The following is a 25,082-nucleotide window of genomic DNA, read 5'->3' as shown; positions in this document are numbered from 1 at the left end:
GTATTTATTATTTAGTAGTTTAATCCATCATCTCCCACTGGTTATTAAAACACAATCTAATTGATTCTTTAACTACTCTGGTTGTTGTGATTTTGATCTAAAACTCCCCATGACTCGTCAGCACAACGTGTTTCGCGTCGTTATGTAAAACGCACAGTTCAAATCAGCCAAATGAACGTCAAAAACTTAAAAGCCCCAGTAAGAGGACCTGGTTCCCATTTCTAATAAATTGTCATTTTCTGGAGCAAGAAAAAACCATGGCTGGGACATTGCGCCCTTCCACGCCGGGAAGCAGCGGGACGATTGCGACACCGCTCCCGCCTCTCGGTCACGGCTGAAGGGCTCCACCTCTTTCTCTCCATCTCTCCACCCATCGGCTCCGCGTTCACTGCCGCGGCGGTGCGCACTGCTCCTGGCGGACGCACGCTTCATCCACCCCCCTCCTCTCTTACCTCAACGGTGAAACGCCTCTTTCGTCTTGACCATCATGACTTATGCATGAACATCATACTGCTAACATATAAAGCGCTTTCCGGATACCGACCAGAGGCTGGGAAATAAGACTCCCGGGCGTTTTTTTTGCGCTCCCCGTAGCAGAATAAGGCAGCATTTCCCCTGCGGCATTTTGCGCCTCGCAGGAAACCGTGTCACCTGCTCACGTTGTGCATGACCATCACAAAGGTAAGGATGCGCCGAGCCGAAGCAAGCCGGCTGAAACAGCGGCCGATCCGGGTTTATCTCATCACCTAACAGACCTGCATGCTCTGGAGGGGGGGGGGGGTGTCTGGGGAGATGCTTCGGGTTCCGGAGGAGCGCTGGGTTGGTAATCAGCGGACCTGATTTCCCCGGTTTGCCCCGCATAGGGTGTTTGCTGGGCGCACGTTTATAAACGTTTCTGCGCCTTTGAAGGACGCCCTTCGTGAACGGTCTGATGCGGCGATGGTTGGGGTCAGGCTACTGACAGGGATGCGCCGCTGCCCGGCCGGTCGTCACGCCATGCCTGCGGCGGGAGGGGGGAGGGACATCGGAGAAGTTGGAAAACAAGTGATCGGTGGTGTGTTTCGGGCGTGCCTTACCGGACGCTTATCGCCCGCCGACCGGAGACACGCAACACGTGCTGGGCGAGGCTCCCGGTCGAAAACATGATTTCCCGACTATAACCTTAAACTTTTGTCTCCCGGATTAATAAATTGTACAGTTAGCGAAAAACACATCTAAACGCATATTTTTCCGATGAATGTGTCTTAATAATAACAATATGATACTAATGCAATAAATATAGCCACTGAATGACGTCGGCATAATTAATTTATTTTCTATTAGTAATATGAATAACATCGACATTAGATAACCTAAATTATGTATTCCACGATTAGCATGTCTGAGATTTATAGAGGTGGCTAAAATCAGTTAGTGGCATATTTATTTTCTAGGGCTTGTTGTGCTAAGTGTATCTGTTAAAATATAACGAAATATTTTTAAGACTTGTACAGTCTATCGTGTGGCCAGTCGTGAAAGTTGCGAGACTGAAATCAGACTTTTAAAAGGATGGTTTGAGTTACTGACGTCAGCCGTGTAATTGAGTGTTTGCCTGGAAGGCGGACCTGTTTGAGACCGGCCCGCATGTTGATTGGCAGCGTCATCGTTGACAGACACGGTCTTCCACGCCAAGTTTTCTGCGCTTTCGCGTCCGGGAAACGTCAACGACGTCGATCCCTGCTGAAATAATGTGCAGCGGTTGTAATTTTATACGACTCATACTTCTGTTCTTTATTAATTTCTCTGCCAGTGTTTATTAATTTGTTCTTAAAGTTCATGGCTAATATTTTTTGCCAGGGGTCAAAGGAACAGGTGATTTACAACTCGTTGCGCATAAACATTTTCCTTCAAACAGGTTATAAAACCAGTATGCTTTTTGAAAGGTGACTGAGGACAAAAGGCCTTCTTTTTCATGGGAGAGCAGCCGGCATGGTTGTGCACACGTAATGTCATGGTGCGGGGACATTTTCAGGTTTATGATGAATTCTGCGGTATCAAAGTCCTTAGAGGAACTGCGGATCTGGATGAAAGAGCAAACATGGCCTTGAGCTCCAGCAAACCGATTGGCCCGTACTGGGTGGGGCCCGCCACAGAACAAAAGGGCTTCTCTGCCTTTGACTGATGAATTTATGGAGAATTGGGGGGGGGCATGAGATGCCAAGTTTCTCGCCGCAAGCTGGGCACTGACAGACTGAATGCTCTGCCAGAGTGGCACTGAGCTGAAGCTACTTTGTGATCATTTCATTCTGGTTCTCCGTAGATCTATGTGCGAATGTTAAAAATATACGAGTCAGCAATGTAAGAACCAGGTGAGGAACGAGCCCACCCTAATATTTAACCAGGACTCGTTCATTCAAAAAACATTAAATAATAAAAAAGGATTTATTCATTCTGCACAAGAAACAGAACTTTTCGTTTAAATTAATAATAATATTTTACCCCTCCCCAGAATATCAAACTCTCACTTATGCCGTTGACACGTGATACATAAGTTCTGTAAGCTCTGTTTACATAGTTTTCATTATGAAGTCCAAGAGCTGACTCCTTGTCATGTTGCCTGTAGCTTGTAGATAAACTGGTAGAGCGGTGATTTTTATTTTTAGATATGGCTTCGATGACAATCGCTAGAGATGACTTAAAACGTTATTCAGAATTGACATGAATGGAGCTGGGTCTAACGCGTCTAAATGAACAGCATATTTTCTGTATGATTATAGTGTCTTGTCTTTTGTTCATGGGCTTTTTGCACACAAAGGTCGGCTCGTATCTCCTTACTGGCACATACCACTGGGGCTTGCCCGCAAGGGTTCATGAATCTGGTTGCACTTTTTTGGAATGCAGTCGCCCATCACGTCTCTAAATTGCCCGTAGTCTGCAGCTGCGTGTGTGAGTTCTGTGATGGAGTGCATCTCCCCCCCAGTACTCTGTATTGGGTAGGAGGTTGGAAGATGGATGGACGTTGTCAATGAGTGGTTGGAGCGGGAGGGGTGAAAATCACAACTCCAAGCAGGGGAGCCTGGTCAGATGTTAGTGGCGGTTTTCATAATTCCCGTTACTCGTCCTGCTGACGTTGCCAGTGGTCTTTGCTCTGCCGTGGCCTAACAAGCGTTTCTTGTACCTGATGGTCTGTCGAGTGGCCAGTGGTGTTTGAGGTGGGTGGGTGGCGCCCCCCTCTGGCTGTAATTCACACACACCTTTGCACTCCCGGGTGATGTAATGTGTCGGGGTTACGGCTTGCTGGAGAACCCTGGCGCTACGTGATCGTTTAGTCTACGCCCCTCCTCCTTGATTCATTTTGGAATAGTTTGCCAGCGATGACGGTCTCGCTCAGCACGCCCATGGCTGTCTGCACGTGAGTGGCTCCGCTCATCCATCTGGAATGTTCCGCCAATCAAGGCTCGCCTTGGAGCTCAAGTCAGTAAACCCCTGTCGCCTAATTAATTTACTGCTCTCGTTTGCTGCGGGAATATCTGTAAATTAAACCCACGGCTGATTTAATGTTTTTGACAAAGCCAGGCGGAAAATAAAATCTTCCTGGGGACTACAGATGTGGGTTCGCGATTTCTGGTCAAGTTCCCTGCATCTTTTTGCGTAATCGCAGCACTTGGGCAGGTTTTGGGCTCAGAAGGCAGCGTAGGGCCCAGCAATGGCATATGGGATTGGTTTTAGAGCTGCTCTGCATTTGACCTGTGTTTGTTTGTCACGCTCGATATGCTGAGATCTGTGAGATTTGCAGATGCACCGTAACTGCATGTGTTCTGGAAGATGACGTACTCCACACTGCCACACACCCCCAGCCAGTCAACCCGGAACGCGACGAGCGCCGAGGGGCAGGATTAAGGTGCAGGGACAGCCCCCAACCCCCCCCCCCCCTCGTTTTGTAGCATTCACACAGATGTTACCTGACTTCAGAAAGGTCTAAATAAATCGATTCACCACGGGGCTGACTGCAGTGCATCATTTCGCAAGTAAAGATGCCCCCCCACCCCCACGTGATGTCTGTATCTGCTTGTCCTGAATTTACGACTCCCAGTCTGACCTTGACGTCTTACGGCCACAGCAGGCTGGATTTAGGGGTGACAGGGGAGGGGGGCGGGGGCTTCCCTCTGGGGGGGGGTAGCCATGGCTGGCAGCTGGTACGCAGGCAGCCGCCATCCGCTACACTGGCTCCTTGGGGAGGGACTGATACCCGTCGGGGAAGTGGGGGGTGAGCATGGTGCGGGTGTCGGATGACGTTGCACCTGGGCCCGGCGTGGTGGTACTGTCCCGGTGCCACAGGGAGCGTGAGCAGCTCAAGTGCCCGCCTGCCTGACAGCCCCATTCACCCTGCTCACTAATCTGCCGCTGCCTCCGTATTGGGTTTAATACGGTAAAAATCCTCAGCATGGAAAGCATGGAAACGAAGGGTGGTTAATATAGCCGTTGGCTGGACGCCCTTGTGGAAGGTCACTACAATATAATTAATTATAGGTAATTAAATACCAATTAATCCGCTCACTGATTGCTTAATGATGGGGAAAAAAACGTCATTAATGGCTTTAATCCTCATGCCTTATATAGCCCATATATTATATGCTATATGAGATATACACATCCAACACAACCCATATAAACACAAGAGTAGTGTATATAACCATATAGTACAAACAGTACAGCGCATATAGAGATGGTATGTAGCACGTTCTTCATAACACAATTACGGCATGTTTGTGGTGTTTGTGTTTGTGTGTGGAAGGAACCTCAAAAAACTGCTCATCGGAGTTTTACTTACATAAAAATGTTCTGAGGGCAGAATGAAAAATGTTTGGTTCAGAGAGACAACCAATCAGATTGTAGAGGAGGTGGGACCAACCAATCGGATGTCTTGGTCACACATCTCCTAGTCACTTGGACCCACCTTCTCTACAATCTAATTGGTTATTTGTCTGAACCAATCATTTTTCATTCTGCCCTCAAAACCTTTTTGTATAAGTAAAACTCCCGTAAGTCAAAAAAATGCACCGGGGTGCTGGACAAATGGCCGACCCCCCCTTTCAGTCTCTTCTGTATATTTATGCGTATCTCATAGGAGACTAAGATGGAGATATACACAGATTGAATTTCGCTGTACGTGCTGTTTGTACAGCGACAATGAAGTCTTTATATTCCACATGTCATTCATTGTTTACAGTGTGCACAAAGCCCCATTGCAGTTCAGTTTAATGTGCTACAGGGTACATCAACTTCCTGTGGAATCCTGTCCATGGTCATATTAATCAGCCTGCTATCTTGGGCTGTTCCTGCACGTCTGTATGCTAATGCGATTGGCTAATGCACTCGGCTACTGCGATTGGCTAATGGAAATTCTTTAGTGGTTACTAACAGGAGCACCTATTTAAGATGCCTGTCTGTTGGCCAGTCAGATCTCCTTGAATAGCAAAAAGATACAGGAAGCCAGTAAATGCTCTTAAGGAGGTCAGAGTAAGATGCCCCCCCCCATACTCCTCCAGGATCGATGGAGAGCTTGTCCCCACCCCCAGGATCAATTTGGTGATCGGATAGAAATTTAACACTGGTGGTGGCCTTTTGGCTGTGCAGCAGAAAACGGTTATATAATTTACCTGACTTTGTCTTAATGTTGGGGGGGGGGGAGCGGTATGTGACTAAGTGGGTTTGGACTTCATGCCTGTGATCAGAAGGTCACAATTTGAATTCCCAGGGTAAGCAGAGCGATGTCACTTTGCAGAGTGATGTCACCTTGCAGAGTGATGTCACCTTGCAGAGCGATGTCACCTTGCAGAGCGATGTCACTTTTCAGAGCGATGTCACTTTGCAGAGTGATGTCACCTTGCAGAGTGATGTCACCATTGGGCCCCTGAGCGAGGCCCTTAACCCCAGTTGCTCCAGGGACTAACTGACCCTGCTTTCTCAAAAACATACATGGCTTTAGATAAAGGCATCAGCTAATTACATTAATTGTACACATTATTTCATAGTGGTCATAACGCAGCACCGGAGAGAATTGAGACCACAGCAATATTTTCATTTTCAATCATTTCTCAGTTTATGAGTATGTACCTGTGAAAAATATACATTCTTTTGCAAACTGCACCCTGGTTCTTCCCTGCTTCTCATTGATGAAGGGCTTCTTCCTTGCTTTATGGGACTTCAGTCCTGCTTCTAGGAGCCTGATATGAACTGTCCTAGCAGTGCACTTCACACCATTTAATATTTCCCATTGTTCTTGAAGGCCACTTGAGGTCATTCTCCGATTTATGAGGCCCGGCCGGATAAGTTTACAGTCATCTCTGGCATTAGAAAGTCGCTTCTGCCCTCTGCCTGGCTGGTTTTTGGTCATCGCCAGTGTCTCCTGTTTCACCTTATTCTTGTGTCCTACTGTCTTAGAATCTGAGCCTGGATCAGTCTGCCGTGCAGTGTAGCATCTGCCAGCAACACCAGGATTTTAAAATGCAGATTTAAAAAAAAATATTGAATGGTCTCCGATTTTTTTCCAGAGCTTTATATGTTGACATATCATCAGTATTTCAGAACTTTTCCAAAGTGGTGTTATATTCCCTGGTCTGAGTAATGTTCTTTCACTTTCTGTGTGTGTGTGTGTGTGTGTGTGTGTGAGCGGGTTTACCTATCCTTATGGGGACATAATGTCCCCATAAAGTGATAAATATCCGTTTTTTCTAAATGATAAATATCTGATTTTTATAAAATAGAGTTTTCCCTTATGGGGACCAGGAAACCGGTCCCCATAAGGGAAAACTCTATTTTATAAAAATCGGTGACTGCTATGAAAAAACTAAAAATGTAAAAACTCTTGTATTTTGTTAGGTTACTTATGGTTATGTTTAGGGCAGGGTAGGGGTTAAGGTTGTCATAGTTAGCGTTAGCATTTTTCCATTGAAATGAATGAGCGGTCCCCATAAGGATGTGTTTATCCTACGTGTGTGTGTGTGTGTGTGTGTCTGTGCGCAAGTGAAGTGACATTTCATATGGAAAATAAGCTAGGGTAGATTTTGCCTGTGGAGAGCGCCTCTCATGTTTCCATTGCTGAGTTCTCACGAGCAGTTGTGATGTAGAGGCCCCTGCTCTGCTCACGTACTCCATTACCTGCTGGGTGTAGCTCAGTTCAGCTGTAGATGCTCCGACCTAAGTCAACACGAGGATGGATATGGTTTTGTGTTTCACGTGGCTGTCGGACCACAGCTAATGCACTGATGGATGTTTGACTCCATGATGGTCTCCGGCTCCACCGAAGTCTGTTTTCCATGCAAACAAACGCAAACAAACACAAGCAAAATGCATCTTTCGGTGGGGCAATCAAATGTCCTCGGAGAGTGTCGTGTCATGATTCGTTTGCTGCGTTAGAGAGTGGGTGTGATAGGATGTGGTTGGTATCGTCATTGAAGGGTCGACTGATTTTCTGTCTGCTGGGCAGATGAATTAGAAGTTTCTGGAATGTGAAGGACTCAGAGAGAGAGGTGCGGGAAGAGAGTACAAACTGGTGGATGACCTTTCTGATCATAAGTACCGTTTTTTTTTTAACTCGATGAGGTTAATAGAGCATCTCTGCTTTGATTAAAATTTCAAAGAGCTCAAATGGAGCATGTGACCCTCTTAGAGGAGGGAATCCTGGGAGTGGCAGGTGCCCCCAACCCATCCCCCTCCCCCCCCCCCCCCCCGGGATGGATGCCTGTTATCATCATCATTCAGTCCACATTCAGGACGATTCTGGTGCTGGAAGAGGGATTAGCTTCCCTGTTTCAAAACAGACCATGGGGGCCCATATATCACAGCGCCGATTAATTAAATCGGCTTTTTAAATAAGCTATTAACAAAAAATTCAGTTATGATTCAGTATAGCTTTGCATGCCAATTAAACTGCTAATACGTAGCTATTTTTAAACTGGCACCCCCAGATGACGAATGATAAGGACCCCCTACCATGCCACATGTAAGAACTAACGACTGGGGGGGGGACTTCAATACTATTTATTTGTTTGTTTGTTCATTAGTATTCCATGTTTTAGCATTTCATCAATTTACACAGACCCCAGGTGAAAACCCTCCTTTTCTAAGAAATAGTCCATCATAATTTAATGGCGTTAGTTTAGTGTTAGCATTTAACCTAGTCAACCTAGCAACAATTAATACTAATTCTCTTTTAAGATCACACCTGAAGGGATTATGTGTGCACTAATGTCGGCTATAAATTATCCCGGTATGCATCAGAGAATGTGGAACTTCTGTAAATCGTTTAATTTTAAATGTAGGTTTCACCCGATTCTGTTCTCAGAGCCCGTACACCTGTCCCCCGGTGAACGGGGTGAAATGGGTGGGGAGTGTAACCAGTGGGGGTGGTTGCTGGTGGAGCTCGGTATGGAAATAAGTCATGCAAATAGGCCTCAGCTGAGTAGAGGGATTAGGACGCACGCGCGCGCACACACACGCACACGCATGCATACACAAAGAGACGTGGCTGTTTGATTGTGCCAGGCCTGCACTGGGTCACGGGGCACAAATGCCCATTGTTACGGTAAATCGTATGTAATGGCTGCCTTAAGCTTAATGGACTGTTTGGTGTTTAGTTTTGTACTAAAGGGTGTGACCCAAAGCTAGACAAAGAGGAGGGAGTCATGTTTACTTTTCATGGTATCTTCTGTAAATAATTCCCCTTTAACAAGGCTTTCTGTGTGATGGCCGAGTGTGAAAATTCGCAAAAAATAAAGTGGAACTTTATTGCCCATCCATTTTAATCAGATAGATGAATGAATGTTCGCTAAAGAGTTTAATAGTAATTAAAATTAATTTAACTTCACTGGGTTTCCTATAGTTCATAGGGTAGGCAGACTAATAATTCATTGTTTGTTTGATGTATATTTTATTGTGCATTCTATCATGGAAGCAGTTCTGTCAGGGTTTTTATTTATTTTTTTTCATTTTACTATTTGGTTGTCTTGAGATAATTGGACAGGAGGCAAGCTCTCAATGTCAGACCTGGGTGGGGGGTGGGGTGGGGTGGGGTGGGGTTGGGGGACACACAAGTGCTCCGATAATCGGCGTGGGGGGGGGATGGGCGGGAGACCCGCACCAAACCCGCCGACACCCATTGTGAGGAAAGACAATGGCCTATTCATGGTTTATCATCCCACCCCCCTCCCCCAACACTTGGAAAAATAAAATAAAGCATACTAAAACAGCTGCACTGCAAAAACAGATGTTTTTGAGTCAAAACACTGATCCTCTTGCTCTTAAGCAAACCTGTTGTTTCTCAGCCTGCTTATTGTTTTTTTCCCCAGACTAATCTGACTATTACCTGGGGACTGGTTGGCTCTGATGAGAGGCCGGGTGGGGCTCTGCACTCATTCAGTGGTCTGGCTTTGAAGGCCGGGTCCTTAGGGGCTGGCCAAGGTGATGCCTGAGTTGAATTGGCCAAGAGGAGGCCCCTCACCTGGGCTGTCCTGCTGGACTAGTCTTACGCTACTTAAGGATGTTGTTACCCAAAGTGAGAAGCTCATTAGTATTTACATCTCTCCACCACGTCGCCGACGAGGTGCCTTATTCGGGAGCACTGGAGACTGACCCTCCCTCTACCTGGGACTTTGAACCTGAAATGTTTTCACTGCGCGGCCCCTCCCTCCTGCGCTGGTACCTGCTGTGGCTTAGTGACCCCAGCGGGGGGAAGAAAAAAAAATACGCAGAGCTGGCCCTGATCTTTGAAGCCAACTGCTCTCGCCATCTGTTCTCACACAAGGTGTGGATTACAAGAGTGTGTGTGTGTGGATTATGTTTATGTTACATCGTGGGGACCAAGATGTCTCTCACAATGTGATAAAAACGTGTCATTTTGAAGTTGTGGGGACCATTTTTCAGGTCCCCACAATGATCTGTGAATGCAATCCAAAAACTAAAAGTATAAATATTCTGTTTGGTTACTTATGGTTAAGGTTAGAGCTGGGTAGGGGTTAAGGTCGTCATGTTGGGATTAGAATTTTCCCCATAGAAATGAATGGAGAGTCCCCACAAAGATATAATTACAAACCTCTGTGTGTGTGTGTGTGTGTGTGGGAGAGAGAGAGAGAGAGAGAGAGTATGAGTCAGATATACATTACATTGTGGAACCAAATGTCCCCACAATGTGATAAAATCCTGATATTTTGACGTTGTGTGGACCATTTCTTTTGGTCGCCACAAAGGGAAATTCAATTTTATAAAAATCTGTGAATACAATCTAAAAACTAAAAATGCCGAAATGTAAAAATGGTTAAGGTTAGGGCTGGGTTGGGGGTTAGGGCTGGGTAGGGGGTTAGGGTTGTCATTGTAGGGATTAGCTTTTGCTCTTAGAAACAAATGGACGGTCCCCACATCGCGTCCCCAGGAATATGAGTACAGGTCTGCGTGTGTTTGCCTGCGTGTGCGCGCCTGCGTGCGTGCGCGCCTGCGTGCGTGTGCGCCTGCGTGTGTGGTGTATCACGCACACTGCCTGCCGAATTGCCGCAGACAGATAATTCCGCAATCCTGTGAAATTCGCTTGGCTCCTTTCAATCTGACAGCAAAACACTTACAGAAAATCTTCCTTAAAACATCGCAGAAATATTGTGAGGCCGCAAGGCCTAATTACTCGATCCACCCAAAATGAGGATGTTTTCCCGGCTCGTGCCGGGTCACTGCAATCCGCTCATTTCATCAAAAGAAGAAACTGTCTCCTGTCACCTGTGTTTTTTTTTGTTGTTTGGGGGAAGAACTTGTTTTATTTTCTCTGCCTGGGTGTGTGAGAAAGAATCTTGACGGCTGTCGTTTCTTGCACAACTTGTTCCGAGCAAACAATTATCCAGTTTGATGTCTCAGGTCCTGGAATGTCATTAGCTTCAGGGGCAAGATGACCAACATTGTCCTGATTGGCTGGGTGGGGTCAGAGGTCAGGGAATGGCTTGTCTTTCTCGAAGCGAGCGAGTCGCTCCTGTTTCATTGAAGGCATGAGGAAGACCGGCGTTCTCAGGTCAGGGATCTTATCTGGGGCAGACATGCGCTGGACTGTACCGCTACCTGTACTGTTCCTGCTGGTTTCCTTGTGTACGAGGCCTCCGTCCTTCTACGTGAAACACACTGTTTGCCTAGTGGTTTGTGGCTGTTACCCAACTGCTGATAGTGGGCCGGGCTGCATTTTCAGTAACTCTCACCGAGTCCCGTTTAGGGTGAGGCGTCTTTATAACTATGGGCTGGAAGAGTTCTGCAGGAGCACAGGTGCATTTTGTGGTTTTTTTTTTTGTCGTGTTTTCATCGTGTAGCTGCAGCTGAAAATGTATTCGTCTCGAAGTACACTATGTACTTTTTTTTGAACCTTTAAAATTTATTTCCCAGAATGCTTAGTCCCCTTTCTGTATTTTGTCCTGCCTGCTCTTTCCCCTTCTGCTGAAGCAGCCCAGTGCTGCGGCAGGATAACGAAGCTCAGATTAGACAAACTCTGCGGAGGCGGGATGTCGGGGAGAATTGTGGGAGTGTCAGATTTACCATTCCCCCGGCTTGGCCGGCCCTGTCTGTCTTGGCTCCGCCCTCTTGGGATTGAAGCACGCCATGCCTTGCTCCCGCACACGTTCAGACGGGTCGTTGCCATCACCGTGTCTCTGCTCCCGGTGCCGCCTGCGACGGATCGCGCGGTCAGCCTCTTGGAAAAGCCTCGTCTCTCTCACGGACGGATAGTGCCGCATCCCACGGCGGAGTGGTGGGGGGGGGGCGGCGCGACGGTGCACGACGAGGGGTCAGGAAGCCTCCTCATCTAGCCTCTGTGTGTTCATCCAAAAAGGAGACCCAAGGTGAGTGTGATACCTGGCCTCCAGGTGGCGTAACGGTTAGGGACACCGGTTTTGATCCTGAGAACAGATTTGCTCTGTCACCACTGAGCTTGGACTCTGAACCCAGGGACCCCAAACCTGCGTGGCTTGTTTTAGATCTATATTAATTGGCGTACTTGGGCGATGTTCCTGTTTGACGTTATTCTGTCAATCCGGGGAATCGCTGAGTTTGGGCATCACTTTGGCTAAAAGCATTTGCATGGCAAATAAAGCGAGTGTTAGTGATAGGTTCCGCCCGGGGGTCCGAAAACAGGTGGGGGGGGGGGGGGGCCGGTGGCTGATTACCTAAGACTTCAGCGTGAACGTGTCTCAATCTCCCCGTGAGCACAGGACAAGCTGGAACAGGACCCACACGCTTGTACTCCGGTGGGTTTTCAGGGAGCGCTACGGAGACAGCCATGTGTGTTTGTGGCGCCTCCAAATGGATAAAAAAAATAACTAGACACAAACAAAGTTTGCCCACAGTGACCGATAACAGCTCTGCTGACTCCGAAGCAGAAAGACGGCATGTATCGACGGCCAGCTCAGAGGCGGACGCTGCCCGTCAGCGTTTTGGCCGAGGCTGTCCTGTGAGCCTCGCAGGGCAGTCGCTGTCTTGAAGGGATTTCCTCATCGGGTATCAGCCAATCAGGGACTGTCGTATTTTAGGGAAACTCTGTGCTGAAAGGACATTTCAGGAGGAATTTCAAGAAGGCTGAATGCTGGCTGTTTTTATGGTAGCACTTTGCAGAAGATGGCAGGCTGGGATATCAGACTGGGATATCTCGGGGAAATTAGCTTGAAACTTGTGGGTGGAATGTGGGCAGGCGAGGCGTGATTGGGGTAGCGGTCCGGAACGTTCCATGCTTTCAGTTCTTTTGAGGGTGGAGAGACACTTGTTGGGGGGGGGGGGGGGGTGTGTGTTGGCATTCTTTACTGATCGATACTCGGGTTACAGGTATCACTTGATTGTGATGGCATTCTGGCCCCCCCCACCCCCTCCGTCCTGCCTGCCTTGACAAACAGGACACCCTCTGCGTGATGTACTGATGGATTGAGACTAAGGACAATCCAGTCTGTGACTCCACCCCCCCCCCCCCACTATCCTTCAGCACCTCCATAAAGTACCCCCCCTCACCCACATCAGGATGTCCAGAGGGGTGTCGGGTGACATGGAGAAGCCCCCCTGTCCCAAGCGGGTCGTGCGCATCAGATGGGACAGCAGGACGAAATTCGGGGGCACCTGGCAATCCCTGGGTTCCAGTTTCAGGTCCAGTGCTTAGACAACAAAGCCCCCCCCACTCCACCCACACCAGGTCGCTGTCTCGCTTACACTTGCACCCAACCCCCCAGGTTTAGTGGTCTGACACACATTTCTCAGTACAGTCAGAAGTTTATTGAGAGCAGTGCGTCTTCACGGTGGGGGGGGGCTCCCTGCATGCGGTTCCGTGGCGGGCTCCTGGTGCGCAGTCCTATTGGGGGGGTCCAATCGTGGTTCGATGGAGGCGCTCCCGGCATGCCGACCCATGGGGGGCTCCCCGCACGCAGTTCCGTGGGGGGGCTCCAGGCACGCTGTTCTATTGGTGGGCTCCTAGCGCGCTGATCCATGGGGGGGTTCCCAGCGTGTGGTTCTGTGGGTATGTTGGTCGCTGGCAGTAAACTTTGGCTTCATCTCAGGCTGCATTAGACCTTCCAAGTGAAGCATATTTTACTCACGGTGTTTGTGCCACAGAACTATGTGGAAAAACAAGCAGGAAAGTAATTAGTTCATGTAATAGATGCAGCAAGGATTGTTGGTGATATGACTCTACATACAATCTATTTTAGCACAGCCTCGTATGATGCTCATGTCGCGTCTCCCTTTGCTACTGAAGCCTTCTGTTTGCCGTCTGTCATTTATCTCCATGATGATATCTTGCTGAGAATGATGCCATGCCGAATTTTACAGTCTTCTGTTTAACACTTTGGTAGAATATTCTGGTAACAAGCCCATGGTTTTGCATCAGTGGCCATAAGCCGGGTGAATTTTTCGGATTCCTCACGCTGTCATTGACCCCCCCGGCCATGAAGTCCTACTGTGCGGCTTCTCCTTCTAGCAGGAGGAATTATTGAAATTTCTCACAAATTTTACACACATTTGTTTATGTGATGAGGGCTGGGTTTGTCCATCTCCGGGGGCTCTGCAGTATCGGGGGGTGTAGTTGTCCGGCATTTGGCTGGAAGAGAATCGAGGAAATTCCACATAGAGCCAGTTGTACCATTCAAAAGGATGCTTCAGTTGTTGAATATTCACTTGTATCTCATGTCATTCATTGAATAATGTACTGAAAGTGAAAGACATTTAGCCATCGTAAAGTATAAGAAGTATTGTAACACAGACCATTGTAACTGGGGAAGTGTCTGTATTTGCTCCAAAAAAAAATAAAAAATAAAAATTTACATTACAACAATATGTGAATTAAGAGTACCAAGAATTTCGGGTGCACTTTACCTGAGGGGGCACAGCAAACTTAGTTACTCAGTTACTACTCAATAACAAATCATGAATTAATATAGTTCCTGTATGAAAAACATGAACTGTCATGATTGATTAATAATAAACGAACATGGGATCAGTACGTAACTAACACTTAGTTACTGGTTAATTAATGCATTAAGAAAGCATGTACTACTACATTATTTGTGCCCCCTCAAGAAAAGTGTGTTCTCCAAAACATTACTGATATCTAGTTAGACGGCTAGATGAACACCGCTTCAGTTCCCAAACCTCTCCTCAGGGGCACATCAGCCATTCTTTATACTCGCTAAATTTCACCACATTCTGATTTAATTACCTCAGTAAGTTAAATAACTTACTGTCTTGGACTGTTGCAAATATTGGGGTGACTTCAGGAGAGCTTTAGAAGTGACTAAGCTGACACACTTTGACAGACATAATACCAGTTTTACACCAAGATGAATATTATTTAAAGATCATTTTCATTGACTGCCTTAGACTTTTGCACAGTACTGTATAATTACACCATCCACTCATGCTCCAGACTAAAAACTTTTCAACTGATGGATCTTCAGCACATTTCTGACTGTCAGTGCCGCCTCAATGTGTTTTTTTTAACTCGGATACGGATTTGTAAGTGTAGAAAGATTTTAAAGTGAAATGTGATGAGCTTCTTTTGTTCAAGCTTCCAGCTGAGACTGATTGACAAAATTCTGATTGCACCGAGACAGTGATGTCAGAGTTTCTGTTTTGCAGTATTTCCCAGTTGCTGGGTGATGTCAGTTTGTATATAAAAGTCACACATTTTCTAGCTACCATGCTATTTAGAAAACTGGAGGAACATCATAGCAAATCTAACTTGTCCTCAGGTTCGAGATGGCTTCTCGGAGGCCTCCATCGTGAGAACCACAAAGATCTATTCCATTCCGTCTTCCGAATTCCACCGCAGAGTTAATGTTCTGTGAGGGTCTGCTAGGATAGCGGTTCTAGGGTATCCGAGAGACAGTGTTGCAGACGTGTTACGCGACACTGCCCGCTATTGAGTTGGGCTTGTGATGTGTCAGGAAAACCCAGGCACAGCAAGAGTTTGACAAGACAAGGGGGCAACACTGACGGCTTATTGTGTGCCTATTTGGCCAGTCTTACTACCGTCTCACTTGTCCTTGTGTTTTCTCCTGCTCTGCATTTGAGAAGAGGACAAGAACGTCCTATCAGAATATATGGTCAGAGATGAGCGACAAATGTAGTGAGGGATTCCCAGGTGATGATGTCATTTCCTGAGCTGTCCAATGGGAGGGACTCTTATTAGTGTTCTTTGTGACTATATTTGGGCGCTTTCCCGTTTTGGGGTTGAGTCCTCACCTGACCCTCTTCCTGTCCCGCCATCCAGATGACATGGCGCCCCCAGTACCGCAGCTCCAAGTTCCGGCACGTGTTCGGCAAGGCCGCCACCAAGGAGAACTGCTACGACGGCGTGCCTATCACCCGGAGCGTCCACGACAACCACTTCTGCGCCATCAACCCGCGCTTCATCGCCGTGGTCACCGAATGTGCCGGAGGCGGAGCCTTTCTCGTCCTCTCCGTACACCACGTAAGGGGGAGCGTTCGTCTTATTCCCGTCATGGATGTGATAACCTACAAAATTCCCTCTCTTTGTGAGAGGTTCCGAGTTACACAGAAACATCCGGTGATATAGATCACAGCTCTGGGTGTTTTAAGATTCTCTCACGGTTAGCGCTTAGAACGTGCAGGGGTAGTGCGTGGCTCAGTGGGTTGTGACACTGCTGCCGCGATCGGAAGGTCATTGGTTTGAATCTCAGGGTCAGCAGAGTGATTTCACCTTTGGGTCCATGAGCAAGGCTCTTAACTCCATTTGCACAAGGACTTTCTGTTTAAAAAAAGAAAAAAAAAAGTTTTAGGAGAAATTGTCCACTAAATAAGGTAAATGTCTCTCTCTGGCACTTGTGAAATTCCCCTGTAGGTTTACATCTTTCGTCAACAGTGGGGAAAAATGTCTCATATCAGAAATATTTTGCTCATGGTCGTTATACAGTCAGAATGTTTCTTGGTCCTCCTGATTGAGGGGGGGGGGGCGGGCAAAGCCTTAAATAGATGGCCCCTCCATCATGTCCTCGCAATTTATTAAGCAACTGTATGACTCAACGAAGCTCTGCTCCTGCTTTTTGTGTTAGGCTTTTAAGCTGTGTTTTGGATACATCAACTGTGTTACTCAGGAATTACATACCTCTTCAGGAATGGTTCCTTTTTTTTAATCCCCCCCCCCACCACCAGAGATCTGTTAGTTGTGATTGTGGAATAACCACACCATTGTTCTGTTACGCGTCACCATCCAACTCATCCCCTCGTCTGGTGAATTTATGGCCGCCCCTGCCCACTAACCCACCTGTGACGGTTGTGAAAGAGCTTCTCGTTGCTCTTCAAAGCCGCTGGCTTTCCTGAATGACATCACCCATCGCGTCGTGCCCGGAGCGCCCCTTTCCCGCCACCGTGTGTGCCAACGATGACGCCATGCGGTGTCGTGAGATTACAGTAGAGGTCACTGACTCCCGCCAGGTGACTATGGCGGAGTCGCGTTTGGCAGGACCTGGCGAAACGGCCAATACAAATATCTCGTTCGGCGCGGCCGTAACCGTCACCACGAATGTCGCTCTTTAGCCGCCAAAATGCAGAGCGCCCTCTTTGTGCCACTTGCAGAGGAGTCAGGCCCGTGTGCCGACTTGCTCCCGCAGCCTGAAGTCAGTATTTTGCTGGTATGTTCAATCTCCTGCCCCAACTTGTTTTGCTTTGCTGGAAGAGCAGAACAGGAGCTTGATGACCTTAAACCAAGATGAGATACAAAAGGAATCAGATAAAGATGTCAAGTCAAACCCGATAAAAGTAAATAAAAGCTAAACTGAGGAAAAAATAAAAATAGCCAGAGAATGAAAGCTCTGATGTGGCTGGCGGTTTACGTTGATGCAAGAGGACGGGCAGATTTCGTGTGATTTGTTGTGGTTTCTTGTTCACGGGCAATTTTGGTAACTTGATAGGGAATGGTAGCTGCTCCAGAACTGCCGGCAGCATTTTCAGTCTGTATTTATTCAGAACTCTGTTGCACACGCAAGGGCGTCAGCTATGTGAAAAAAATGCCAGCGTGCTGTAAATTTACGGCCTGTCGAGCCCGTCCGAATCGCAGGCCTGTTCCGTAACGTGGGTGATGTCATTCTCAGGTCTGTTCCATTTCGTCTCGCCGCCCGTGATGAACCGGGATGGGGGGGGGGGGTCCCATCCTGTTCCTGTACAAACCAAATACCCAGATCGTGATCTAGTTAAGAGAAGAATGGTTTGAGTGGGACCAAATCCAGGACAGAGCTGGCTGACCTCTGACCTGGAGCGGGGCTGCTTTTGGTGCTTTTCTGAGTAGATGAGCCTTTGAGGGGCGTGAGGTCACAGGGCGTGACCCCCTGATCCCACTCTTTCTGTTCCTCAGACTGGGAAGGTGGACCCCCATCACCCCAAAGTGTCTGGGCACAGGGGAAACGTCATGGACATCAAATGGAATCCCTTCGATGACCTGTGCGTCGCGTCCTGCTCCGAGGACGCCACGGTAAGTCAAGAAACGTCCGATCGTAAACACAAGGCTTGAGTGACTGTTGGCCGACCATAACAAACTTTCTGCCTTTGCAATCACCCCTGTAGTGCAGTAGTCACAAATCTGAGTCAGTGCTAGCAACCCAGAGCTTAACCCAGAGATTTATCTCATAACGAGACTGTTAGTCAGGCCAGTGATTATGATGACCCTTCTTGCCCTGTCATATAGGGCGCCTCGAATAGACAGTTTTTCTGCTCAGTTGCGTAGGCGTAAATAAGACCTTTGACTCTGCGGCTGTTTGCACCGACTCGACCTTTGCCGCGTTTAATAGGTGAAGATCTGGGACATTCCTAAGCACGGCTTGCTGAAGAACATCACCGTTCCCCGGAAGGATCTGCAGGGCCACTCGCGCAGGGTGGGGCTCATCGAGTGGCACCCGACGGCCAGCAACGTGCTCTTCAGCTCCGCCTACGACTACAAGGTACCAAGGTGCCATTCAGGGCAGCCAGTAGTCGCTGTTTTTCTGAGATGTTGGTTCTAGAATCGATGGGGCTATTAGAGAACACAGCCATCTGTCTCCATCCATAGCTGCCTATCTCTCAACCTAAAGGACTTAGCATTTTCACATTTTTACAGCTGGGTATTTTACTAAAGCTCAGATTATGTAGCGTTCTGAAGAATCTAACTACAGAACCACTCACAGAACCAAGCCCTGAAAATATGATTATAGCTTACTTTGGCTGTTTCTTTGCATTGAAAAGCATGATTGAACAAGACCCATCTTGCCCTGCATGGGCATCTACATGGGCTGAAAGGGCGTCTTGTATCCCCGTGTGACCCCCCCCCCCTTCCCTCCCCTCTACCATCCGCTTCGCCCCAACGTACAGATAATGGTGTGGAACCTAGATTCTCCGGAGCAGGTGATCAAGAACCCGGTGAAGACCATCAGCCTGCACACCGACATGGTGCTCTCCATGTCCTTCAACACGGACGGCAGCCGACTGGCCACCTCCTGCAAGGACAGGAAGATCCGGATCATCGACCCGCGTACCGGGGCTCTCCTGCAGGTGTGTTCCGTGTGTTCCGTGTCTGGCTGGGGGATTAAGTGCCGCTGGTCCCCGCAGTCATCTAGTCATCTATCTTTGCTCAATCTCGTATTTAGTGTTTCCCAACCCGGTCCACGTTTTTGCTCCCTAGCAGATCCCTTTCAGACAGTCTTTGCTCCCTCCCAACTCCCTATCCGGTTCCACACAGACAAGGTTGGGAAACGCTGCTCTAGTAGTGGTAGTAAACAAGAGCAGCATGGGTAACATTAGAACTAAATAACACGTACTTTTATTCTATTCTATACTTATTGATCAGAATAAAATAAGCAACTTTGAAATCTTGTAAAAGGGCTATATAAATACAATGGATAGATAGATAGATAGATAGATAGATAGATAGATAGATAGATAGATAGATGTCTTTATTGTCTCTATACAAGTACAGCGAGATAGTGTTGAAGCAAAGAAACCAGCAGATGCATATAAGAAAAGCAACATTAGGGAAGAGAGAAAACTAAGTCTAGTAATTAACTAAAACAAAGTAGGTAATTTAAAAGAATAGAATAGAATATAAATGGTAGAATCAAATAAAAATGAAATATAAAATAAAATATAGTGTAATGTAATAATAAAATAAATATAAAAAGTAGGTAAAGTTTGGGTAAGATAAAAAAGAAGTCCACAGAATGTTCACAGTATGAGTAATACTGATTAAAGTGCCATGTGGTTAAGGTGCAAGTGACAGATGCAATGACAGAAAGTGGTGCAGTGGTAACAGGGGTATGTACAGTTGAGTAAAGTGCATGAGTACTGCACCACAATTATTACACCGGCTAGATGCTAGAGGCTAGATGTATTATTGTCATGGTGGCCTAGTCATATGCCCGTGTGAAAAAATCAGATTCATGGTGCACTCGTTAATAAGACGCAGCCCTATTGGTCCGTTTGAAATTGATTTGACTGCCGATTGCCCCCTTTGGATTATGGGAGTTTTAGATGTAAACACTTTCAGCAGGTTTTAATGTGTAATATATTTGTAATATTTCTCACAATTTCTCACAGATGCTTCTTACACGAAGGAATTGGAACGGTGTCTTGCCCAAAGTCTGGCCCTTGTCACGAGGCCTTTGTTGATAAGATAGGGGAGGATTATTTTGCGTAGAAGTAGCGGTTAGTGGAGCTAGCACTGCGAGGGTCTTCTTGTAGCAGAGCGTGGATAATCTACTGCCCTGGGCCCCTCCAGCACCACACATGCAAAACTAACACCTCCTCAAAAGTCGTCGACGGGCCATAGTTTGCCAGTGACTGGGCCAGCATGTCTGACTCATGGTGTCATCCTGTCACCACGCTGCAATGGCTCAAGGCCTTGGGTTTGAAGATCCAGGAGTGTGTGTCAGAAATGTGTGAATTTCCCCCCCCCTCCCCCCCCCATATTTAATGAAGGAAAAAAATACCGAAAATCTATATATATAGGTTTTTTTTAGCAAAACATAAATTTTGCATTTGTCATATTTTATCTAATTGCAATGTCTCTTTACTTCTTTCTAATCTTATCTCTTCTGTGTTTTCAGGAGGCTAACTGCAAGTCACATAAAGCCAACAAAGTGTTATTTCTAGGGAATCTGAAGATGCTTATTTCAACCGGAAATTCTCGGTGGAACCACAGGCAAATAGCTCTCTGGGATCAGGTAAAATGAGCAACGCTCGTGTGTTACTGCCCCCAAGTGGTGATACAGTGGAATGACATTTCCAATGCACTGACGTTCCGTCGCTATTCTGTAACAGCTATCTAGATGTCATTGTCGGCTCAATATTTTTTTTAGGGAAAAACCCGTTTCAGTAAAAATAAAGGGATATTTTAATTTCTGAAGATAAATGGGCTCACACTGAGATACAAGCAATTAGAATTACCGCTACTAATTAACATAACCATAACTGCAATCTGCACTTCAAAAAATTCTTAGATTTTTTTAAACTTTCAATATTCTTACCGCTCATTTTGTTAAATTGTTTTTATTTCGTTATTCTTCTACCTTGTTTGTTGCACGGTCTGGAGGAACGACATTTAATTTCACTGCTGGTGTAGCAGTACATTCATGCACGTGACAATTAAAAATCTCGAATCTAGTAATATGGGTGATTTTTTGCTCTTGATGTAAAGTATTGCAGAGTTTCTGCAATAAGGCACATGTTGCTGATTTTCAATAACGGCATGTTGGTTTCTGTGTGTGTGTGCGTCTGTGTGTGCGTGTGTCTGTGCGTGTGCGTCTGTGTGTGCGTGTGCGTGTGCGTGTGCGTGTGCGTGTGTGTGTGTGTGTGTGTGTGTGTGTGTGTGTGTGTGTGTGTGTGTGTGTGTGTGTGTGCCCCGCCTACAGGAGGACCTCTCTGTGCCTCTGTTACAGGAGGATCTCGACGGCTCGTCTGGTGTGCTGTTTCCGTTCTATGACCCTGACACCCACATGCTTTATGTGGCAGGAAAAGTAAGTCCTCCCCCCCCAAAGTAGCAAGGAGTCCAGATAATGGGGCGAAACGATACGCGTCGCTTTGGGGGAAGTCGACTATGAATTATGAGACGCCAACGGTTTCTTTCAGGGCGACGGCAACATCAGATACTACGAAGTCAGCTCAGAGAAGCCCTACATGCAGTTTCTAACGGAGTACCGCTCACTGCTACCTCAGAAGGGAATGGGTAAGCTGGGTTCGCGGCTAACCTTCTCACCATGCCTCTCTGTTGCTTCCCCAACGTGGATAGAACATGCCATTGATGTTTGCTCAAACCTTCTAGAACTGTGGCCCTCAGTACCACACCAACATATAGCTGAATCTCCTTGGCTGTTACGGATTCTCTGTGCTTCGCTCGTCTGTGTGATATTTTTTGTCCATCAGAGACGAGGTTCCCATTTCCTCCCCTCAGGGATCATGCCGAAGAGGGGCTTGGACGTCTGCTCCTGCGAGGTGTTCAGGTTCTACCGGCTGGTGACAATCAAGGGCCTGATAGAGCCCCTCTCCATGATCGTCCCCCGCAGGGTAAGATCCAGAACCGAACTGGAACCAACACTGGGGTGGAATGCTGGTCTGGAGAACAGTTGTGTTCTGACAGAGGCAATTAAAACTGGGAATCAAAATATGCGTTACATTCATTATATTTTGCTGGATGGCCTTGGGGGCCACCAGGGAACACACTTAATTTATAAAGGGGGGGGGGGTTGAAATAATGAAAATTCTGATGAGCAGGCCACAGGGAGGTGTCAGATCTGGTTAAATTGATGGGAGAAATAAGGCTGAATGTGAATGAAGATCACTGGCTGTCAATCATTGGTCGAATATGACGGGAAATAATAAAGCGGCCAATAAAAAATGGGATGCTCCACTGCATGATTGACGGCTCACGATAATCACAGCCGTCACATGCTTGGAGGCCACAATCCTCCCAGCACCAGATACAAGTGATGAAAGCTTGTAGTCTCCTGGATCTGAGGCGTGTGGCTTGTTCTTATTCTGTACCCAGTGGGCTGGAAGGTTCCAGGACATGGGCGCTTGGGTTGGGTGCTGTAGATACTTGACACCTTTTGCTCTTTGCGCCACTTGCAGTCGGAATCATACCAGGAAGACATCTACCCCATGACTGCCAGCAACGAGCCCGCCATGTCGGCATCGGACTGGTTCTCCGGCCTGGATAAAGGTCAGAACCTCATACAGAGGGTTCCTGTTACGGTCCCTAAACACCATTCAAAGTCCAACATTGCAACTTTCCATATAGAATAATGTAGCCTTACATTCCCTGTAGTATCTCTTTGTTCTGCGTTCCCAGAATTCCTCAGAAGTCTGAGGCTTTTCAGTATCCGTGAGCCTTTCTTAGGGTTTGCATCCAGCAAAACCCCACAGTTTGTTGCCGGTATGATTTACAGCGTGGTGCCTCTGTTTGTCCCAGACAAATTACCTCCATCTTTGGATATCTTCCAGCCATGTATAGGTGTCCTAATCGCATTTATTATCCACTTTGCAGAGGTTAACGAAAGACTAATTAATTACTCTGAGGCACGGTTTATCAGTAGAGCTACTGGAGCCAAAGATTCCTCAGCAGTTTGGTGGGGGGAGCCGCCATCCATTTTCCCCCATGACTTGGTGAATTGGTAGTTCTTCATGCCTGCTTTCTGCTACCTCAAACTCTATTTTTTTTTTTAATGTAGAATCATGTCTCTTTAGCGTTGAGCTTCTGTTGTTGACCTAGCTTTTGTTCTGGCAAAATTTTAACAAAAACCATTGTACATATAACATATTCCTTACCCCCCCCCCCCCCACCACTTTTGCTCTTTTCCAGGCCCCTTGCTCATGTCATTGAAGCCAGGCTCCAAATTACACGACTCGTACTTGGACTCCGTAGAGGCGAAAGCCCCGATCAGCGTCCTGGAAGCCAAACGCTCCCAGACGCGCCCCGGCCAGATGCAGCTGGCCCATGTGCAGGAGACGCTGGAAACCAAAGAGAGCAGGGAGCCCAAGATCTTCAACGACCTGAAGTCTTGGCAAGGGGACAGCGTCCAGGATAAGGGTGTGACATCGGTGACTAACGGACGGGAACCACTGCTGTGTTCACCTCCCAAAACTGAGAATGAGGTACTTGATATGGTCAGGAAGATGGTGATGGGGGGGGGGGGGGGGGGGTTTAAACCTTACTTTATGTTATTCTTTAACTGAGTTATGGTAACTTAAAGACACAGTAGATGTAGTTTTGTTCATTTCCTTACAGACTATCATGGGGGCAATATGGGGTTTAAGGTTTCATAATAAATAATGCAACGTGCACACAGAGTTAGCTTTTAGGTAGGAGTGTGAGCTTGCTGTAGTCTGCGATAGTGCCGGGCCGGGCCAAGGCGGAGCAGGAGCGTACAAAGAAACCTGTCAGCATGAGCAGTAAGAGCCGCGGATGTGGGCGCTGCTGTCGTGGAGGGTTTGGTTTGAGGGCCGCGGATGGACCGTGGATTGAATGGCCGTGTTGTGTCTGTGTGTGTGCGTCTGTGTCTGTGTGTCTGTGTGTGTGTGTCTCTGTCTGTCTGTGTTTGTCTGTGTGTGTGTGTGTCTGTCTGTGTCTGTGTGTGTGTGTGTGTGTGTGTGTGTGTGTGTCTGTGTGTGTGTCTGTGCTCCACAGCTCCTGCAGACCTTCTACCGGCAGCAGGATGAGATTCGGCGCCTCAGGGAGATGCTGTGCCAGAGGGACGTGCGGATTAAGCAGCTGGAGCTGGAGATCAAGAACATGAGGAACTCAAGAGGCGTGTACTGAAGGAGGCGGCCCCCGGACGGACGGGCCCCAAACCCTCGGCACTGCCACCACCCCCTACTGCACCCCCCCGCTGCTTTGTGCTTCAGACTCCCTCAAAGGGGGTACCTACTAGGGGCCTGCAGGAAGCCTGCCCAGGAGTTTGGTGTGAATATCGTACCTTTTTCTACGCGCCACATGACAATATCGCGCTCAACTCCGTGTCCATTTTTGAGCCACGAAGTTGCCGTTTATGTCTTGTTTTTTTTAATCATTTTCTTTATGCCTGTCAGTAATAAATGATTATCTCTCGCCGAATTCCATTTTTGGGAACTTCCCAAGGGAGAATCGGACATCCTTGTGATTGATTCAGGTGACCCACTGATTTTTTAATTTTTTTTTATTATTACCCATGAATTTTAATTACTGTATGTTGGTGTATGAATGTTGATACTGCCTTATGATTTTATTAGGTTGTTAATGACGACGGGTAGAATAGTCTTCTGCTCTTGAGCATTTAAAGAAGCTGATTTCCCCCCCCCCCCCCCCCCCCCCCCCCCCCCGCACCATTTTTGTCATATAAACTCGGCTCAAATGAATATCTGGTGTAATCTAGACCTGTGTTCATCGGGTGCTTTGTCTCCTTTTTATTTTGCAAATAGTTTTTCTTTTAAGGCATTTATTTATTATTATTATTATCGTCATTGTTTTCTGTTGTCTGGGCTAAAAGTCAGCCAAAAAAAATGATCATTGTCAGGAGACAAATATCACATTCTGTCATATCTTTTATGTTCTGCTAAAAAAAAAAAATCCCAGGAGCGACAACTTTGCG

The 25,082-nt window shown here is 47.1% G+C and overlaps 1 protein-coding gene across 2 annotated transcripts; it reads left to right on the top strand.

Annotated features, from left to right (window-relative positions):
• The first annotated feature begins 377 nt into the window (after positions 1-377).
• On the top strand, positions 378-24,882 carry coro2aa (coronin 2Aa). 2 transcript variants are annotated; one of them, XM_023799463.2, is made up of 12 exons: positions 378-681; positions 15,749-15,949; positions 17,849-17,965; positions 18,282-18,431; positions 18,838-19,017; positions 20,568-20,684; positions 21,372-21,476; positions 21,589-21,685; positions 21,911-22,023; positions 22,588-22,678; positions 23,318-23,610; positions 24,143-24,882. In XM_023799463.2, exons 1-12 carry the CDS (start codon positions 667-669, stop codon positions 24,272-24,274), a joined length of 1,611 nt encoding a protein of 536 aa, XP_023655231.1. In that variant the 5' UTR covers positions 378-666; the 3' UTR covers positions 24,275-24,882. The 2 variants fall into 2 exon arrangements, with proteins under 2 accessions (XP_023655231.1, XP_023655233.1); XM_023799465.2 differs by lacking the exon at positions 378-681 and adding an exon at positions 11,617-11,843.
• Positions 24,883-25,082: the final 200 nt, after the last annotated feature.

The sequence above is a fragment of the Paramormyrops kingsleyae genome, chromosome 25, assembly GCF_048594095.1.
Source record: "Paramormyrops kingsleyae isolate MSU_618 chromosome 25, PKINGS_0.4, whole genome shotgun sequence".
Taxonomy (NCBI): domain Eukaryota; kingdom Metazoa; phylum Chordata; class Actinopteri; order Osteoglossiformes; family Mormyridae; genus Paramormyrops; species Paramormyrops kingsleyae.
The sequence above is the reverse complement of the archived record's forward strand: the minus strand, read 5'-3'. Positions and strand labels throughout refer to the sequence as shown.